Genomic DNA, 15126 nt, shown 5'->3' with positions numbered 1-15126 from the left:
TCACAGCATATTAAACAAGAAACCTCAAGATTTTTACTCAAGTAGTTTATAACCAACACACATGCAAGTTCTCTTCTGGTCAAAAGATTTCCTGCAGTCACCTGCTATGTACTTGTTATCAGAGGACTTTTCCATTAGCCATTTGCTAATTTTAGTTAATGACATCTGTTTAAGAAAAGACACTTTCTCTTCCTACAAGAAGAAAAAAAATGTAGCACCTGGAAAGGTATTAACCCAGTATTTGTCATCAAGTCACAGATGTAACAATGCAGGAATAGCTCAAGGATGGAGAAACAAACAAAAAAACCCACCACTATTTGCTTTTCTGTTTGCATGAATATGGTTATTTTCACAAAAAGCAGCTTCACTTTCCCTGTAAAACTGCCTAACAGTGCTAATAAGACCCACCAAAATCTCTCCCTAATAATTCAAAAATATACCACTTTGCTTGCAGCATTTTCTACTCCAGATGTGAGAAATTTAAAATCAAAACCAAAGGAAGGAGAGTAAAATGTTGATTTGCTGCTGTTGATAATGCAGCCTTGGAAACAAACTGCTTCTGCTCCTTTGGTTTGGCTTTGCATCTCTCTTATTTCCATGTAATTTCCTTAGCAGCAGTTTTTCTTCTTGTTTAGTAAGCAGCCACACAGCGACAACAAACTTTTCTACAGCTTCTGATGTTTCTTAAATGCCATGTTTATAAATGTAACTGCAGATAGAAATTACTCTCGCTACCTGTCCCTTCAAATGCAAGGCTGCCCTTTAAATGTTTATTCTACCCGAAGTTCATGCATGCTATGGAAGTTAATGAACCCCCTGAAACTGCTTCATAAATACTATACTTTCTGCAGCATCTCTTTTCAATAGAAAGTACCTGGGGAACCTCTATAAAGATCAGTTATATGTAATATGAGCTATAACCTTCTACCCTTTTGCATGTCTTAAAATAGAGGGAGATTCTTTCCATCAGCTGCATACAAAGTGAGGCAGTATAAAGACTAATTGAGAAGTGCCATTTGTTTCCCGTATTCAAAATAAAAACAGTAAGAATGTACAAGGGAGTTACCTTTATTTCCATTTTCCCCTTGGCAGCAACCCAGACTTGTATTCTATTGGCCTGCCAGATGCATGCATTCAAAAGGAATTCAGCAATGCCCATGATCCTATTTAAATCTCTTGCACACAAAAAAATCAAACAAGGTGGAGACTGTACTAATTGTTCTCAGTGGGAACAACTTATAGATTGTTTAAAGAATGCTGGAAAACATTCTTTAAAAATAAACACAGATTTTTAATGTCTACCTCTTATACAGACAGCACTCATTAGTACAAATGAGAAAAGTGATTGTAAACCATGCACAAATCCACAGTGGTATCACGTGTGTCAAACAGCTGGAAACAACACAGCAAATGCTCACATCCATGAGCTACATGGGTGTGTGTGTGTGCACGCTTCTCCAGGAGGGGAGAAGATGCTGTGAATTAATAATTAGACTTCAGTAAGTCTTATGCGACCTTCTGTAACTATCAGAGATGCTTTCAAAGTAGAAGAATAATTCAGTATTTTAAAGGCATGTGAAGGACAGTCGGTTTCTATAGCCCCCCTACAGCTGTTGTCAGCACCATGAGCCACATGGCATGATGTTGCTCTGCTGTCAGACATCAGGGATACTAGAACTTAAAATCTGATGCATCCTAAAAGGCTGCCCATCTTGTGGTCTTCATCTTAGGATTTTATTTATTGTGTTTGGGGGTGGAGTGGCAAAGAAAAGCCCTATGGGTTCTCATGAGCAAACCTTAAGAATTCCAGTCTACTCATTTGTTGCTGCTGTAAATGAATTGGGTTTCATAACTGTTCCACACAGGTACAGAAAATGAGCATCACAGACCAGACGCAGACTGTGCATAAACCTTCTCAGGTCAACTGAATTGCCCTCACTTTCCTCAGCTCTGAACCAAAAACATGGAGACAAATTTTTATTTAAGTTATATCTGTGCAATCATATTCATGTCAATGGTTTCACATGGGAATAATCACACTAGAACTTGGTTAAGTGCATAAAAATCTCAAGATAAATTATTTCATGTGAAGAGCAAGCAAGAGAAACTGATTTTAAAGAACTGTTTTGATAATATGCTTTCAAAAGGAATAACATTATCTTCTCAGATTACTTTTTTTTTTTGCAACCTTGACATACACCTTTCCAGATGTGTGCACAATGCTCACCATGTGAATGACCCCACTGACATCAGAAACCTCAAAGACAAGTAAGCACATGACTAAGACAGTGAAGTGTGCTCATTAGCAACACATCTTTTGGAAAGCAAAATGAGAAAAAGTTAAAAGCTCTAGCACTTTGACTTAGGTTTTAACTAAATATGAGTAACTTTTCAGGTCAGTACAACTATTAAGATTGTGCTGGTCTCACTGCATATCAGAGAACTAATGATGATGTGATGCAGCTTCCCCTACATGTGCCCCGTTGTCTTCTAACAAAACAGGTTTTCTGTTAGAGTCCTCACTTCTACTGCACTGGTGAGACTATATATGGGACCCTATATGGCAAACTGAACATCTCAGCCACAGGGCTGACAATAGCATATTGAGAACACAAAACTGTCAGAAAATCAGAAAGTCAATTTCTCCCCCTCTGTAAAGTACAAAAGGAAGCAAACCCATTTGCTGAAGTCAAGATACAAATAGCCCAGAGGAAAAGGAAAGTTATACACCCACCAGTGACAGAATTTTTTTCTGACTTTTAAAAGGCTGTTTGGTACTAGCTTAAATCCAAAGCAGACAGTCTGTACAACAGCAGTCGGGAATCCATTGGAGCCCCTGTATGGATTACTGCTGTAATAATGACAAAGAAAACGAAAGAGTGTGTGTATGCATGCATGCATGTGTGTGTAAAACAGGTTAAAAAAATGCAGACAGCTTGACCTGACATATTTAATCACTGTCTGTTTTTAAGTCTGTTTATGAAAGGGCAATTGAGGTTTCAGTATTTAATGAGTAAACCTAGGTGCATCTTAAAATTCATCAGCTCTGTGTGTACAAAGGCAGCTCTTATATGCACTGGGTACAACCTAAATCCAAGACTATTTACAATTTATTACAGAAGAGACTGAACTGAAACAATCACACACAAAACAAACAAACAAAGTGAGGGGCATTGCTGAGGAACAGTTTTTAGAAATCCTTAGTAATACAATCGCAGACCTGTTGCCCTCTATATTCTGCTAACAGCTTATGACTTTCCCTGAGATCTGTTCTCTCTCCAGGCTGCTACAGGGTTCTTAGTGAAAACATGTTTTTAAAGGCATTTTAAGGAAAAGCTTGCTTGTTTCATGCTAAAAGCCAAAAATAAAACACAAACATGAGGCACTAAATAAAATAAAAAGCCAAGTGTTATGGACCAGTTTCATCTTTACCACTGTCTCGAGAAGTGGACACAGCAGAAAACTTGATTCTGTCTCAGCAATCTGGAAGATGAGACAAATAAAGGGCAAAGAGGAGGAAAATGCAGTATAAACAATGGGTCTGTAATGCACAGAACTAATGAGGCCTAGCTTTCCATCACCTTCTGTTTGGTATTTTGATTCTCTAGCTAAGCCTACATGTCAGTTAAGGCACTGGTAGAGAGTGGATGTGTACACAAATACAGTTCTCAGTGTGAGCTTGCACTGCAACACAACTTTCTGCACTAGGGCAACATTACGAGGCCTTTGTTTTCCCAGCGAACTGTTTTCCAAAAAGCAGTACGAATTTATGGTCTTTGAGATCAACTCCCCCCCTGCAGGGTTTAGCCCAAATCAACTAGCCAGGTTCAAGAGTTCCTGCATATGAACACACAGTCTCATTCCCACAGACAACCTTATTTCTTCAGGACATTGCACTGCACTTTACTATTCCATAATGATGAAAAATAGAAAACTCTCCATCTTTTAAAACAAACTCATTCCCCATCATATAATGTGTTCTGCAATTACAGCAATATCATCTTCGCAGACTGACTTAATGAAAACAGCTAGGATATTCTGCACTTCTTAAACTTTGAAGTATAAATCAAGTCGGGGGAGGGAGGGAGGGGTTAGAATGTCTCTGTCCTCTTCTTACATTTTAAGCAGATCAGAGCAGCCACTCTTGCAACAGGAAACCTTACGGTACTTGGTAACTGAATTTGAAGAAGAGATATTTAAGAGCACAACTGAAGGTTAAATAAAATGTCTTTTCTTCCCTCTCACATCCCCTACCAGCTATGCCAATAACATTCTCCATTTCCCTAGTGTATACAATTGGTTAACAAAGGGATAAAAAGGTGTTGAGATCAAGGTAAGAACAGCAAGTCAAACTTGAAGGAAAAAAACAGCCCACAAGACTGTCATTTTCAGTTGAACCTGCAGAAAATAATGAGCCATTCAGCAGAGAGATCTGATTCATGTCCAGACATCTTGAATGTTATCAGTAACGAGCTGTCTGTGCTGCTGGCTCTCATTTCCAGCCTTCTCACCACTGGTAACACATGCATTGAACATTGCAAAAACAACCCTTGGAAACCCATGAATGTCAACCGCAAACACAGTAGACACTGAAAAACACCGCAGCTCCCAAACATTTAGCCTCTCAGTGTGAAAGCAGGTAGCCCATATATTTTGTCATTCCTCAAATTCTATCTGTGAAGCAAACAAAAAACAGATTCTAAAGAATGACGATCTGTACTCAGAAATACAAAACAAATCAGCTTTCCACAAAGAAAATATGAACCAAAACAAAAGCTAAAAACTTGAAGACACAAAGTTTCTGTACCTGAAGACAGGCAATGTGTTCAGCTGCAACAATGGACTTTAAGAAACACCTCAATAAATTCAGTCTCAGATTTATGAATTATTTCTACTGCTTTGGTGCTCCAGATCAGCAACCCAATCTGTAGACAGCAGTGAGAGAAAATACCTTCTGATCTTTCACAAGTACCAGCAAAAGTATCGAAATACCATTAATGCTGTGTCATTATTTCCAGGAAGTGCAAAAGCCATTTAAATGGCAACATGGACATGGATTAGCATGTGTTGGGGAAACTGTTCGGCTCCCCAGCAGCCTGGCTAAGTGTGGCTGCCCCTCCAGCCTCTGTGGCAAATAGCTGCGAGTGGGTTAAGAGGCATGGCTGGGGCCCAGGGCCTAGGCTTAGGCACAACATCATAGATCTGCTGGCACTGCAGCAGCAGCACGATTTATCACTGGTATCATGTCATCGCCCACATCAGAAGGCACAACACTGTCATATCATACTAGCACTATTACTCACACCAGCCTGCTCTTTCTCTGTATCCAGGAGCCTGCAAGTCACACAGAATTGAGCAGGATTTTATACCACATTCCTATAAAAGCTGGCCCCTTCAATCACTGTAACTGCCTCAGAGGCAGCCAGCTCCTCTGCTGACAGTAGCCATAACACACAAGAAAGCCATCCTGCCTCACATTCTTTCTTGGCAAGGGACAAAGGGAAAGGAAAACACAGATAGGAAGGAAAATTGTCTGGAAGGGAAGCTGAAACTGATTCAAATAAATTTAGTTCATCTTTAAAGCAAAGGTGTGGACCTTATAAGCACATCTGCAGATTAACACTGCTAGTTTATTATTGTGGAAGACTAAAGTGAGATGAAATTTTAAGGTTTGAATGAGACTAGGACCCTTATTTAACCAAGAACAGCTGCAGAATTAGGGAATAGCTAAATGGGGTAGGAGGCTAGAAGGAATTCAGGTATCACTTAGTTTTCAAAAAAACATTCTAAAATATTATATATGTAAGCTATTTTAAATGAATTTATGAATAAAAGCAAAAAGCGGCAAGAAACCGCAACCAGTTGTAGGATTGGTTACAATATTAGTTTTAGCCTCAAACTCTAAGAGGTGAAATACTTGCCTCTGCAAAGGTGGTCTCAAACTGAGTAAGACTGGCATTGCTGCCTGATTAAAGTCACAAGGTCACTGTTTCTACTTACCAGACAGAGCTTCTCTGAATAAATCATAAAAGAAACCAACACAGAACACCCAAATCGCCTTTTTTTTGTATAATCATTGCACTCCTCCAAGTATGCCTACCATACTGCTACAGTTGCACTAGTAGCCTGAGTCACCACGCCACTGCTAGATTACCATTTGACTCTCATTTTCAATTCCTATCTATCTTTGGTCTTTATACCACAGTCTAATAAAATATCAGTACAATTTTTTAGGCCTTGCTTGCCAATTTGGTGAGAAAGATATCTTCACACAGGGGTACACCAATAAGCGCTAATCACAGGAGAGTACCTCTAGACATGCAACATATCCAGGGAACAGCAAGTAAATGCCTAACGCTACAGAATCACATCAAATACCAACAAGCTGAGTAATTAACTGAGCACCTTCATTAAAAGTGATCCCATTTAAGATTATACTGTGCTGCTGTTACAGATGGAAGAACAGATTCTCTGCTGCTCATGTCCCCTTTAATTTATTGGAGAGTCACCGCGCTGTGATCAGTGATGCTGAGAAGAATACATATGACTACAATTATTTTTTTCAATCAAATGCTTACAAGCTTTTAAATTATTAGTAGCTGGTCACCTGAGGTAACCAAGGTGCCACCCTGAGTAATGACTGAATTTTCTACATATGTAAGAGATGCTCAATGTGAGTAGGAAAGCCTGTTAACACGTACTTTTTAACTCTGTTGCTTTTGCTCCCTGGACACCTCTGAATCCAACCTCTTAGTACTTGCATAAAGTTCTTCTTTGGACTTTTTTCATGATATCCTCTATATTCCGAGAAGGTTCTTACCACCTAGATGGAAAGCATCCTTCTTCTTTGCACCTCCCTAGCACTATTTTCTTCATAAATCCTTCTTAGGCTGCTTACCTCTACTTCTGGTCTGGTATGAGCCTGCCCAACATATTGTTCCTCTCTTTGTTGGCTTTAACATCTCTTTCAGCAATGGTAAGAAACTTCATTAAGGATACGGGTCCTTTTCATGCTAATAAATCATTCTCAGTTTCTTTCAATATAGTATCAAGTAAACTTCCACAGGAATGTACCTACTAACACTCTCAGAGAGTAGCAGTCAACAGGTCACAAACCAATTTGTCACTTGAACAAATGAACAGAAGCCAAAAAGCAGATTATGATCCAAAGAAATATTTAGTTAGTTGCCAACATTTGACGTTTCAGAAAAACAACAAGGAGAAAAAGTATACATTCAAACTAGAAAAGTTAATTCTGCCTCATAACACTTAGGCTATTTTTTTCTTGGTGTTTGAGATTAGTTTAATCATTTTACTATAGATACTGTATATAAAGTTAATAATAACAGAAATTGGCACACCGTTCTTTCCTATACTAAGAGTAAGCTATACTGTAAAAGGCTTCATAAATAAATCCTCTTATGCCCCCACCCAAGTGGATCTTAATAAGGGAGTGATGCAGAAGGAATCTAGTCCATCGACTTCTGCTGTGAATAATGACACTGGAGTCCTGCACCTTTTACAAGCATGTTACAGAGGCTCTTCCTCCCCAGCGTGTCCTCCTCAACAGAACACATACCTCAGCTGAATTCTTACTCTCTGATCACTGTTTCAGTTTGCATTTCATGCAACACACTAGAAAAGTAATGAAGATTTGGAATACTTAGAAAATAAAAAGGGGTATTTTGACTTGATGCTTCATGTAACAAGCTGCTTTTATACTCAGTATCAGTTATTCATCCTAGCTGATTTTTCCACTTATTACCATAATACTGCTGCCAAGTCACTAACACAGGCTATCAGGAAAGGATAACTTATACACACAGAAAAAGAAAACAGGCATAACCTAAAATCACACCAGGTCTTATATATTTCCTTTTGACTTCACAGATTCACGCTACCTCTAGCTATCCATGGGAATAGGGACCTCAGAGAAAAATAAGATTTTTTGTACTGCAATGAGACCGAAGTGATAATATGGTGCTGTATTGGGCCAACCAGACTGACCAAACACTACCAAGTGGTGACATGGACAAATCTAGTTGACCTTAATGACCGCAGAAGGTAAATTTTGCAACAAGTATCACCTGAAGTACAGGCAGGCAGCATGACTCCTCCTGTTCTTAAAAATGAGCAGCACTACAATGTTACTTCGTTTAGGCTATGGTAGCTTGCTGCCAAAACTTACCCTTGTACAGGAAATGCTCAGTACGAAAAGACAAGAAGTCCGTCTGTGTAAAAATCAGAATGTAACTCTACCTCACTTATTAATAGAGCTTTTGAATACTTCAACTGAAATAAAATTTTACAGTTAGCACTATTTTTTTTTTCCTTACAGTTTAAACTATGAAATGAGACAAACTTTCCCTTTTGTCTTCTAATTCATATTTGCCTTGTCTACATAACACTATCACAGTTGGACTGATTGCACAGTATTCATTGAACACTTCCCCTAAAATACCATTAATCCTGTTCACTATAGGCTTATATTGTTTAATTTCTAAAATAATATGAAGGTAGTTTACATTTTAGACTAGCTCTTGAAAATACACATATTGAAAGCACCTCATTGGCACAAAAATTGTTTTGCCTGCACATAAAAACACACCACTTGTAATCACGTATTTATGAATAATCAGCCTCTCCGATGGTAAATTTACCATAAACTGGTACGTAAAAAGTGTTGATAACGCTTTTACCTACGTTCCAGTATCTTTTACAAATACTATGTCAATGTAACAGGGCATAAATGGAAGGAGGATGAGAAGAGGGAAGTAATCTCCCAGAGAAGAATGTTAGCTGGAATAAAGAAAGCCATGAGACAGATGTTCTCCATATCCAGATCTCACCATAACTCATACAATCCATAACTTTAAATACAAAAAGCTGCTGCATGGAAATTTTAAAACCATTGACAACTAGCACTCTTTGGCAGAGGTCCATGCTGCAGACCATTTGTTGCATCATTTCTGCCTATGCAGAAGTGTAAATACTCAACACTTTGTAATATCATCAGGAACACAAGGCAAAATGCACATATCTGAGATATCGCTAGCTCATGTAAGGGGATATTTATGAGCTAGATATATGATGATAAAGTTCAGTACATCTTCTGTTTCCCAAAAGTAATAGAACTGGAAAACTTGAAACCATAAAGAAAAATAATTTTGTATATGAAACATGCATAAAGAAAATCTAAATCAGCATAAAGAAAATCTAAAATGAGTATTTTTCTAGAGAATTACCACTTAGCTTACAGCATCCATGAGACATATACCTAATTTCTCATGAACCTGTTCTTGAACCTGCTATTGATTTTAGCAAAACATAATTGTACTAAGAATTCTGTGGTATCAAACCAAGCCAGTTTTAAAGCAACGTGCTGTTGTGCATATTGATACAAATAGCATTGTTCAGGAAGTGTGTTCAAAATACTATAGCTCTTTATAAGAACAAGTGGGAAAGGCATGTAGCCAACTATATAGTGCACAACCTGGCTTGTATAAGAAACAGTGTGGCCAGCAGGGCTAGGGACGTGATTGTCCCCCTGTACTCGGCTCTGGTGAGGCTGCACCTCGAGTACTGTGTTCAGTTTTGGGCCCCTCGCTACAAGAAGGACACCGAGGTGCTCGAGTGAGTCCAAAGAAGGGCAACGAAGCTGGTGAGGGGTCTGGAGAACAAGTCTTACGAGGTGCGGCTGAGGGAGCTGGGGTTGTTCAGCCTGGAGAAGAGGAGGCTCAGGGGCGACCTTATCGCACTCCACAGGTACCTTAAAGGAGGCTGTAGCAAGGTAGGGGTTGGTCTATTCTCCCACGTGCCTGGTGACAGGACGAGAGGGAATGGGCTAAAGTTGCGCCAGGGGAGGTTTAGGTTGGATATTAGGAAGAACTTCTTTACCGAAAGGGCTGTTAGGCATTGGAATGGGCTGCCCAGGGACGTGGTTGAGTCACCATCCCTGGAGGTCTTTAAGAGACATTTAGATGTAGAGCTTAGTGATATGGTTTAGTGGAGGACTTGTTAGTGTTAGGTCAGAGGTTGGACTAGGTGATCTTGGAGGTCTCTTCCAACCTAGATGATTCTGTGATACGCAAGACCAAACTGTAGCAGTTATCCAGCTCTATGCTATTTGCTCTTCATCTTCCAGGCCTCAGTCCAAAAAACCCTTTCAAAAGCAACTTAACTTCATAGCTACTCATATACTTTTAAAGTCAGCAAAAGCACTCAGCTTCCTCAAAACAGAAATCTTTAGTATTTTACTAGATCAAGGCAGGCCTAAAAATCAATAAGTAATTATTCAAACACCTGTATTTCAATCATATGTAGTGAGTTATTTGCTGCAGTGTTGCTGCCACAGGCTACAAGAACCATACTGGGAATAGAGTTGCAATTTTTGTTTAGAATCATCGAATCATAGGCTGGTTTGGGTTGGAAAGGGACCATAAAGGCCATCCAGTTCCAACCCCCTGCCATGGGCAGGGACACCTCCCACCAGAGCAGTCTGCCCAAAGCCCCATCCAGCCTGGCCTTGAACACCTCCAGGGCTGGGGCATCCACAGCTTCCCTGGGCAACCCGTTCCAGGGCCTCACTGTCCTCTGAGTGAAGAATCTCTTCTAATATCTAATCTAAATCTGCCTTCTTTTAGTTTAAACCCATTCCTACTGCCTGACAGAGTCTCTCCCCAGCTTTCCTGTAGGCCCCCTTTAGGTACTGGAAGGACATTGTAAGGTCTCCCCAGAGCCTTCTCTTCTCCAGGCTGAACAACCCCAGCTCTCTGAGCCTTTCTTCACAGGAGAGGTGCTCCAGCCCTCTGATCATCCTCGTGGCCCTCCTCTGGACCTGCTCTAACAGCTCCATGTCCTTATACTGGGGACCCCTGAGCTGGACACAGTGCTCCAGGTGGGGTCTCAAAAGAGCAGAGGGAGAAAATTGCCCTTGACCTGCTGGCCTCAAAGAGGAACAGGGAGAAAACATGATGAAAAGGGCTGAAGGGTTGAGATAAGGACGAGATGATCGCACAGTAATTATCTTGACGGGCAAAACAGACTCAGCATAGGGAGATAGTAATATTTATTACCTATTACTAACAAGCTAAAGAAGCAAGAAACAAATGAAAGAAACCAGAAGTACCTTCCCCCCCCCATCCACCCTCTTCCACCTCCTCCCCCTGAGCAGCACAGGGGAACGGGGGTTATGGTCAGTCTATAGCGCTTCTTCTCTGCCTTTCCTTCTCAATCACTCTCGTCCCCTGTGCTGTGGGGTCCCTCCCACGGGATGCAGTCCTTGCTGAACTGATCCAGCATGGGCTTCCCACAGGCAGCAGCTCTTCAAGAACTGCTCCAGATAAGGGTCCGTACCACGGGGTCCATCCCTCAGGAGCAAACTGTTCCAACCTGGGTCCCCCACGGGCAGCAGCTCCTGCCAGGTCTCTTCTCCATGGGCTACAGGTCCGGCCTGGAATCTGCTCCTGCGGGGGTCCTCCACAGGCCACAGCCTCCATCAGTGTAGGTCCACCTGCTCCACGGTGGTCTCCTCCACGGGCTGCATTGTTATTAAATTTTCTGGCGGATCTTCTTTTTAGCAAATATATTTTCATTCTTTTCAGCAGAGATCAGGTTATATGAAAAGAATGTGTGAAGAAATACAATTTTGAAAAGCAAAAAATAATAAAATTCAAAGCCATTTGAAATAAAAGTAACATCTAGGAGAGACTCTGCAGCTTAACTTCATTTACTCTTCGCTCCTAAACTTTAGGGATGTTTGAGACACAGTTCTAACTGAGGAAAAAATTAAAGTACCTAGTGATGTTCAAGAGTCAGAACAAGTTCAAGAGTAACAGCATATCATTTTTATTTAATATGAAACATCATCAAGAAAGCCACACCTGAGCATGAGTCATCTCTTTTGCGTGCCATCCTCAGCTGTCAATGCTATCATAAGCTGTATGAAGAAAAATGCAATATTAAAAATTTATTTAAATTGGAATTTGAGAAAAATAAGAATAGACACAGGTCAGATTTATATAACATAGGCATTAAAACAGTGACAAAAATGATTAGTATGTTAGATATTTCACAAGTTAACATACTTAAATAAGATCGGTGAAGTGCGTTTTATTGTCTGTTAGTCAGACTACCAAGTTTGTACAAAATATCACTCATAACTGATTCTGATAAAAGACCTTGCAGAAGAAATGCTATCCTCTAGGTTAGCTTTAGGAGTGGCTATCCAATGTTGTTCTACAGTGCATAATGGAGCAGTAGTTTACACAGATTCAAGAGGAGGCTGCACAAGCTCAGGGCATGGAAATCCACAGGCAGCTATTAGACACAGAGACCACATTTATCTCAGTAAATCCATAACAAGAAAATAATTGAAGTCTCAGAAGGAAATGGAAGGCATTATCATGCATGCTTGCACTGTTCTTGTTCTTTCCTCTTGTTGCCCCCAGCTGCTGCTCAAAACAGGATAAAGGAAAAGATGCATCTTTTGTCTGATCCTGCACGGCCTTTCTGATACTTTTAGGTAATGAAAAGTGAGGTATAAGAGGAAAACAGATTGGATAGAAATACTACAAAGAGTACTCTATCACTGTCTACAAAAGATACAATCCAGATGGAAGACTCCAAAATTCTCAGAATCAGTTGCCAAACAGCACTTGATTCAAACTCGATTTCAAAGCTAATGAAAGTTGGTAGTCATCTGACAAAGCTCAGCTGGCCTTGGTCACCGCCACCAAGGCCTGAGAAGACAGGCAAGGCGGCCTTCTGTGAACTAGCATGATTGTTGAAAGAAATTGTGCAAGGTCATTAACACAGTATTCTTTAATATTGTCTGCATTCATTTCTGTCCTTTCACCCATCCACTTGCTCATTTCATTTGCATACTACAATTTGTTTTTTATAGTGTAAATTGTTCATGGCAGGAACCATCCAGGGTGTTTACAGAGGGCTTAACTTGGTAGATAGTATTCAGTGGAAGCCTCTGGCCTCCACTAAAAAAAAGAGCAATAGAAAATAAGACAGGATAACAGCTGAGCTAACAGAATGTTGCTATTCTTAATTCACCAAAAGCAGTATTAGACCTGAAGCAAGCAGAAGTAAGTATAGTAATGCAGAAGACATTTCACCTCTGACACATGGCTATATGGCTCACATTTTAGCCCTTCCTTAAAACAATTTTTTTCTGAAATGTCAATTTATTTGTGCTCTACAGTCTCACTTGTTCTATACTATCAAGAAACAGCTGCATAATAAAGTCTAAGTTTAATTTTTAAAGTGACAGTTTGTTAACTAAATGTGCATTCTCTTCAGCAGCATCCCAGTTTCTCTCCTGGTTCTCTTCTATTTCTTGTTGCTCCAAAATTTTCATCTTCAGTATTTCATCTTCAGTTTAACTGAATACAGTAAATCCATAAAAAAGGGCTCTTCTATTTCTGCCCGTAAGATAAACTTGGGACCTAAGCCACTGCATTAATTCACTAATTCATGTTAATGCACAGAAGGCAAAAAAACTGACACAGTAATAGGGCCTCACAATGAGTTTTGCTGCCACTGACTCCAAATTAAGATTTTTTTTTTCAGTCTCATGTTCACAGCATTTCTAATGTCAGTAACTTTCAGCTTTCTTTACTGTTCATAGAAAAGTTCAGGTTTAGTGTTCCTTCAGATTTTAGTTCTAGTTTACTAAAATCTCAAGAAATGAGTACAAAAATTAACCAGAGAACCCTGTTTTGTCTCTAATCAGAATGATCAAAACACACCATGGCCTCTCTTTAAAGCATATCACAGAAAAACAGTGTTTTCAGTGTTTAAGGAAAAAAAAATAATTCTATTGTGGCACATCTTAATTTCCATCATAATATAGTAAGAAGTCAAAATAACATACTCCTCATCTCAGCTACTTTGATAACACTATCAATGTAGCACCTGTACTTGTTTTGTTGATATTCTTAGAAAGTCAGAGATGTTGTTGACGTGCTTAAATTGTCATATAAACATGCAGAAATTAAGGACTGACATAATTTCATCTGTTTGTGATATTACACCAATTCATGTTAGCTCTAAATTTGGCTTATAACTAAACACTGCTCTCTTATACAGCTCTCAAATTTCTGCAAATTTCTTAAGCCTTCCTTAAGAACATTTTCAAAATTTGATCACATTTCTGGTCCTTATTACTCTTCAAACCCTACCTGTATAAATCACTTACATTTTATTAAATAGAAGTAGCTTCCAATAGCTTCATGTTAGGGTAACCTCACAAAAAATTATTGAAATTGGATTTACAGCCCTTATTCTTTAAGTACAATCAAACAAGAGTTGTATGACAGTTGTACGAGTCCCAGTTGAACAAGAACCAAAATATCATCTTCCCCCCTTTCTAAACTCTGAGATTTGTATAAAAGTAATCTGTCAGAGAAGATCCTTCAGAAAACCATTTTTCAAATCCTCTAGCATATGAGGTCTGAAATAACCTTGCTCACGAGAACTTGTCTACTTTGTCTCCCAAATGTGACGTACTATAATTTTTTTCACTCCTACTCTAGTTTCATACAAAGCCTCTTCTTTAAAGTGGCAGAGAATTTGATATACCTTCTTTTTTTTTTAAGCGTACCTTTAAACAATAAAGTGAACAAAAAAGGGAATATTAAATGTCCTGTTGGATATTAGCAGTTTTTAATCTCTCTGTATTCCTGTGATCTTCAGAATAGGAATCATCAATACACCACTCTAAAATCAGTGGAAAACCTCCCAACAACCACAGAAGAAAAATTTATTTTCAGATCTCAAGTCTTTTCCAATGCTATACAGTCTTTCCACAGCACTTTAAATAAACAGAAAAATTAATTCTATTATAAGAATTATATAAATTCTTAAATTTATAGTCCTAAAAAGAAAACATTAATTTATGAACAACTAAATGGTTGCAAAGTTTACAGAACAACAAAGATAAAGCTTTTAGAGCAGACTTTGTAAAGCTATTTAATACCTTATGGTATCAGAAGGAAAACAACAAGAGAAGCTTGGAAGAAAAAAAAAAAAAGTGGATTATAGTTCACACTGACACTTATAACTTGAAAGCTATTGATATTTACAAAATAAAATGTATCCTCTCACTTGATTCAG

General features: G+C 39.0%; 1 protein-coding gene across 7 annotated transcripts in view; it reads right to left on the bottom strand.

Moving 5' to 3' along the window:
• The window catches only part of GALNT18 (polypeptide N-acetylgalactosaminyltransferase 18), a 225635-nt gene that overhangs the window by 170875 nt on the left and 39634 nt on the right, over positions 1–15126 (bottom strand). The window contains exon 2 of one of the 7 annotated variants that reach the window (XM_083840012.1): positions 11883–11938. The exons of the other annotated variants lie outside the window; for them this stretch is intronic. Within the exon in view, the coding sequence (XP_083696138.1) occupies positions 11883–11913 (31 nt within the window). The 5' untranslated portion in view covers positions 11914–11938. The remainder of the gene's footprint in view (positions 1–11882; positions 11939–15126) is intronic. 7 annotated transcript variants of the gene reach the window in all.

Source organism: Anser anser (genome assembly GCF_964211835.1).
Source record: "Anser anser genome assembly, chromosome: 5".
Classification (NCBI taxonomy): Eukaryota; Metazoa; Chordata; class Aves; order Anseriformes; family Anatidae; genus Anser; species Anser anser.
This window is presented reverse-complemented; position numbering and strand designations above follow the sequence as displayed.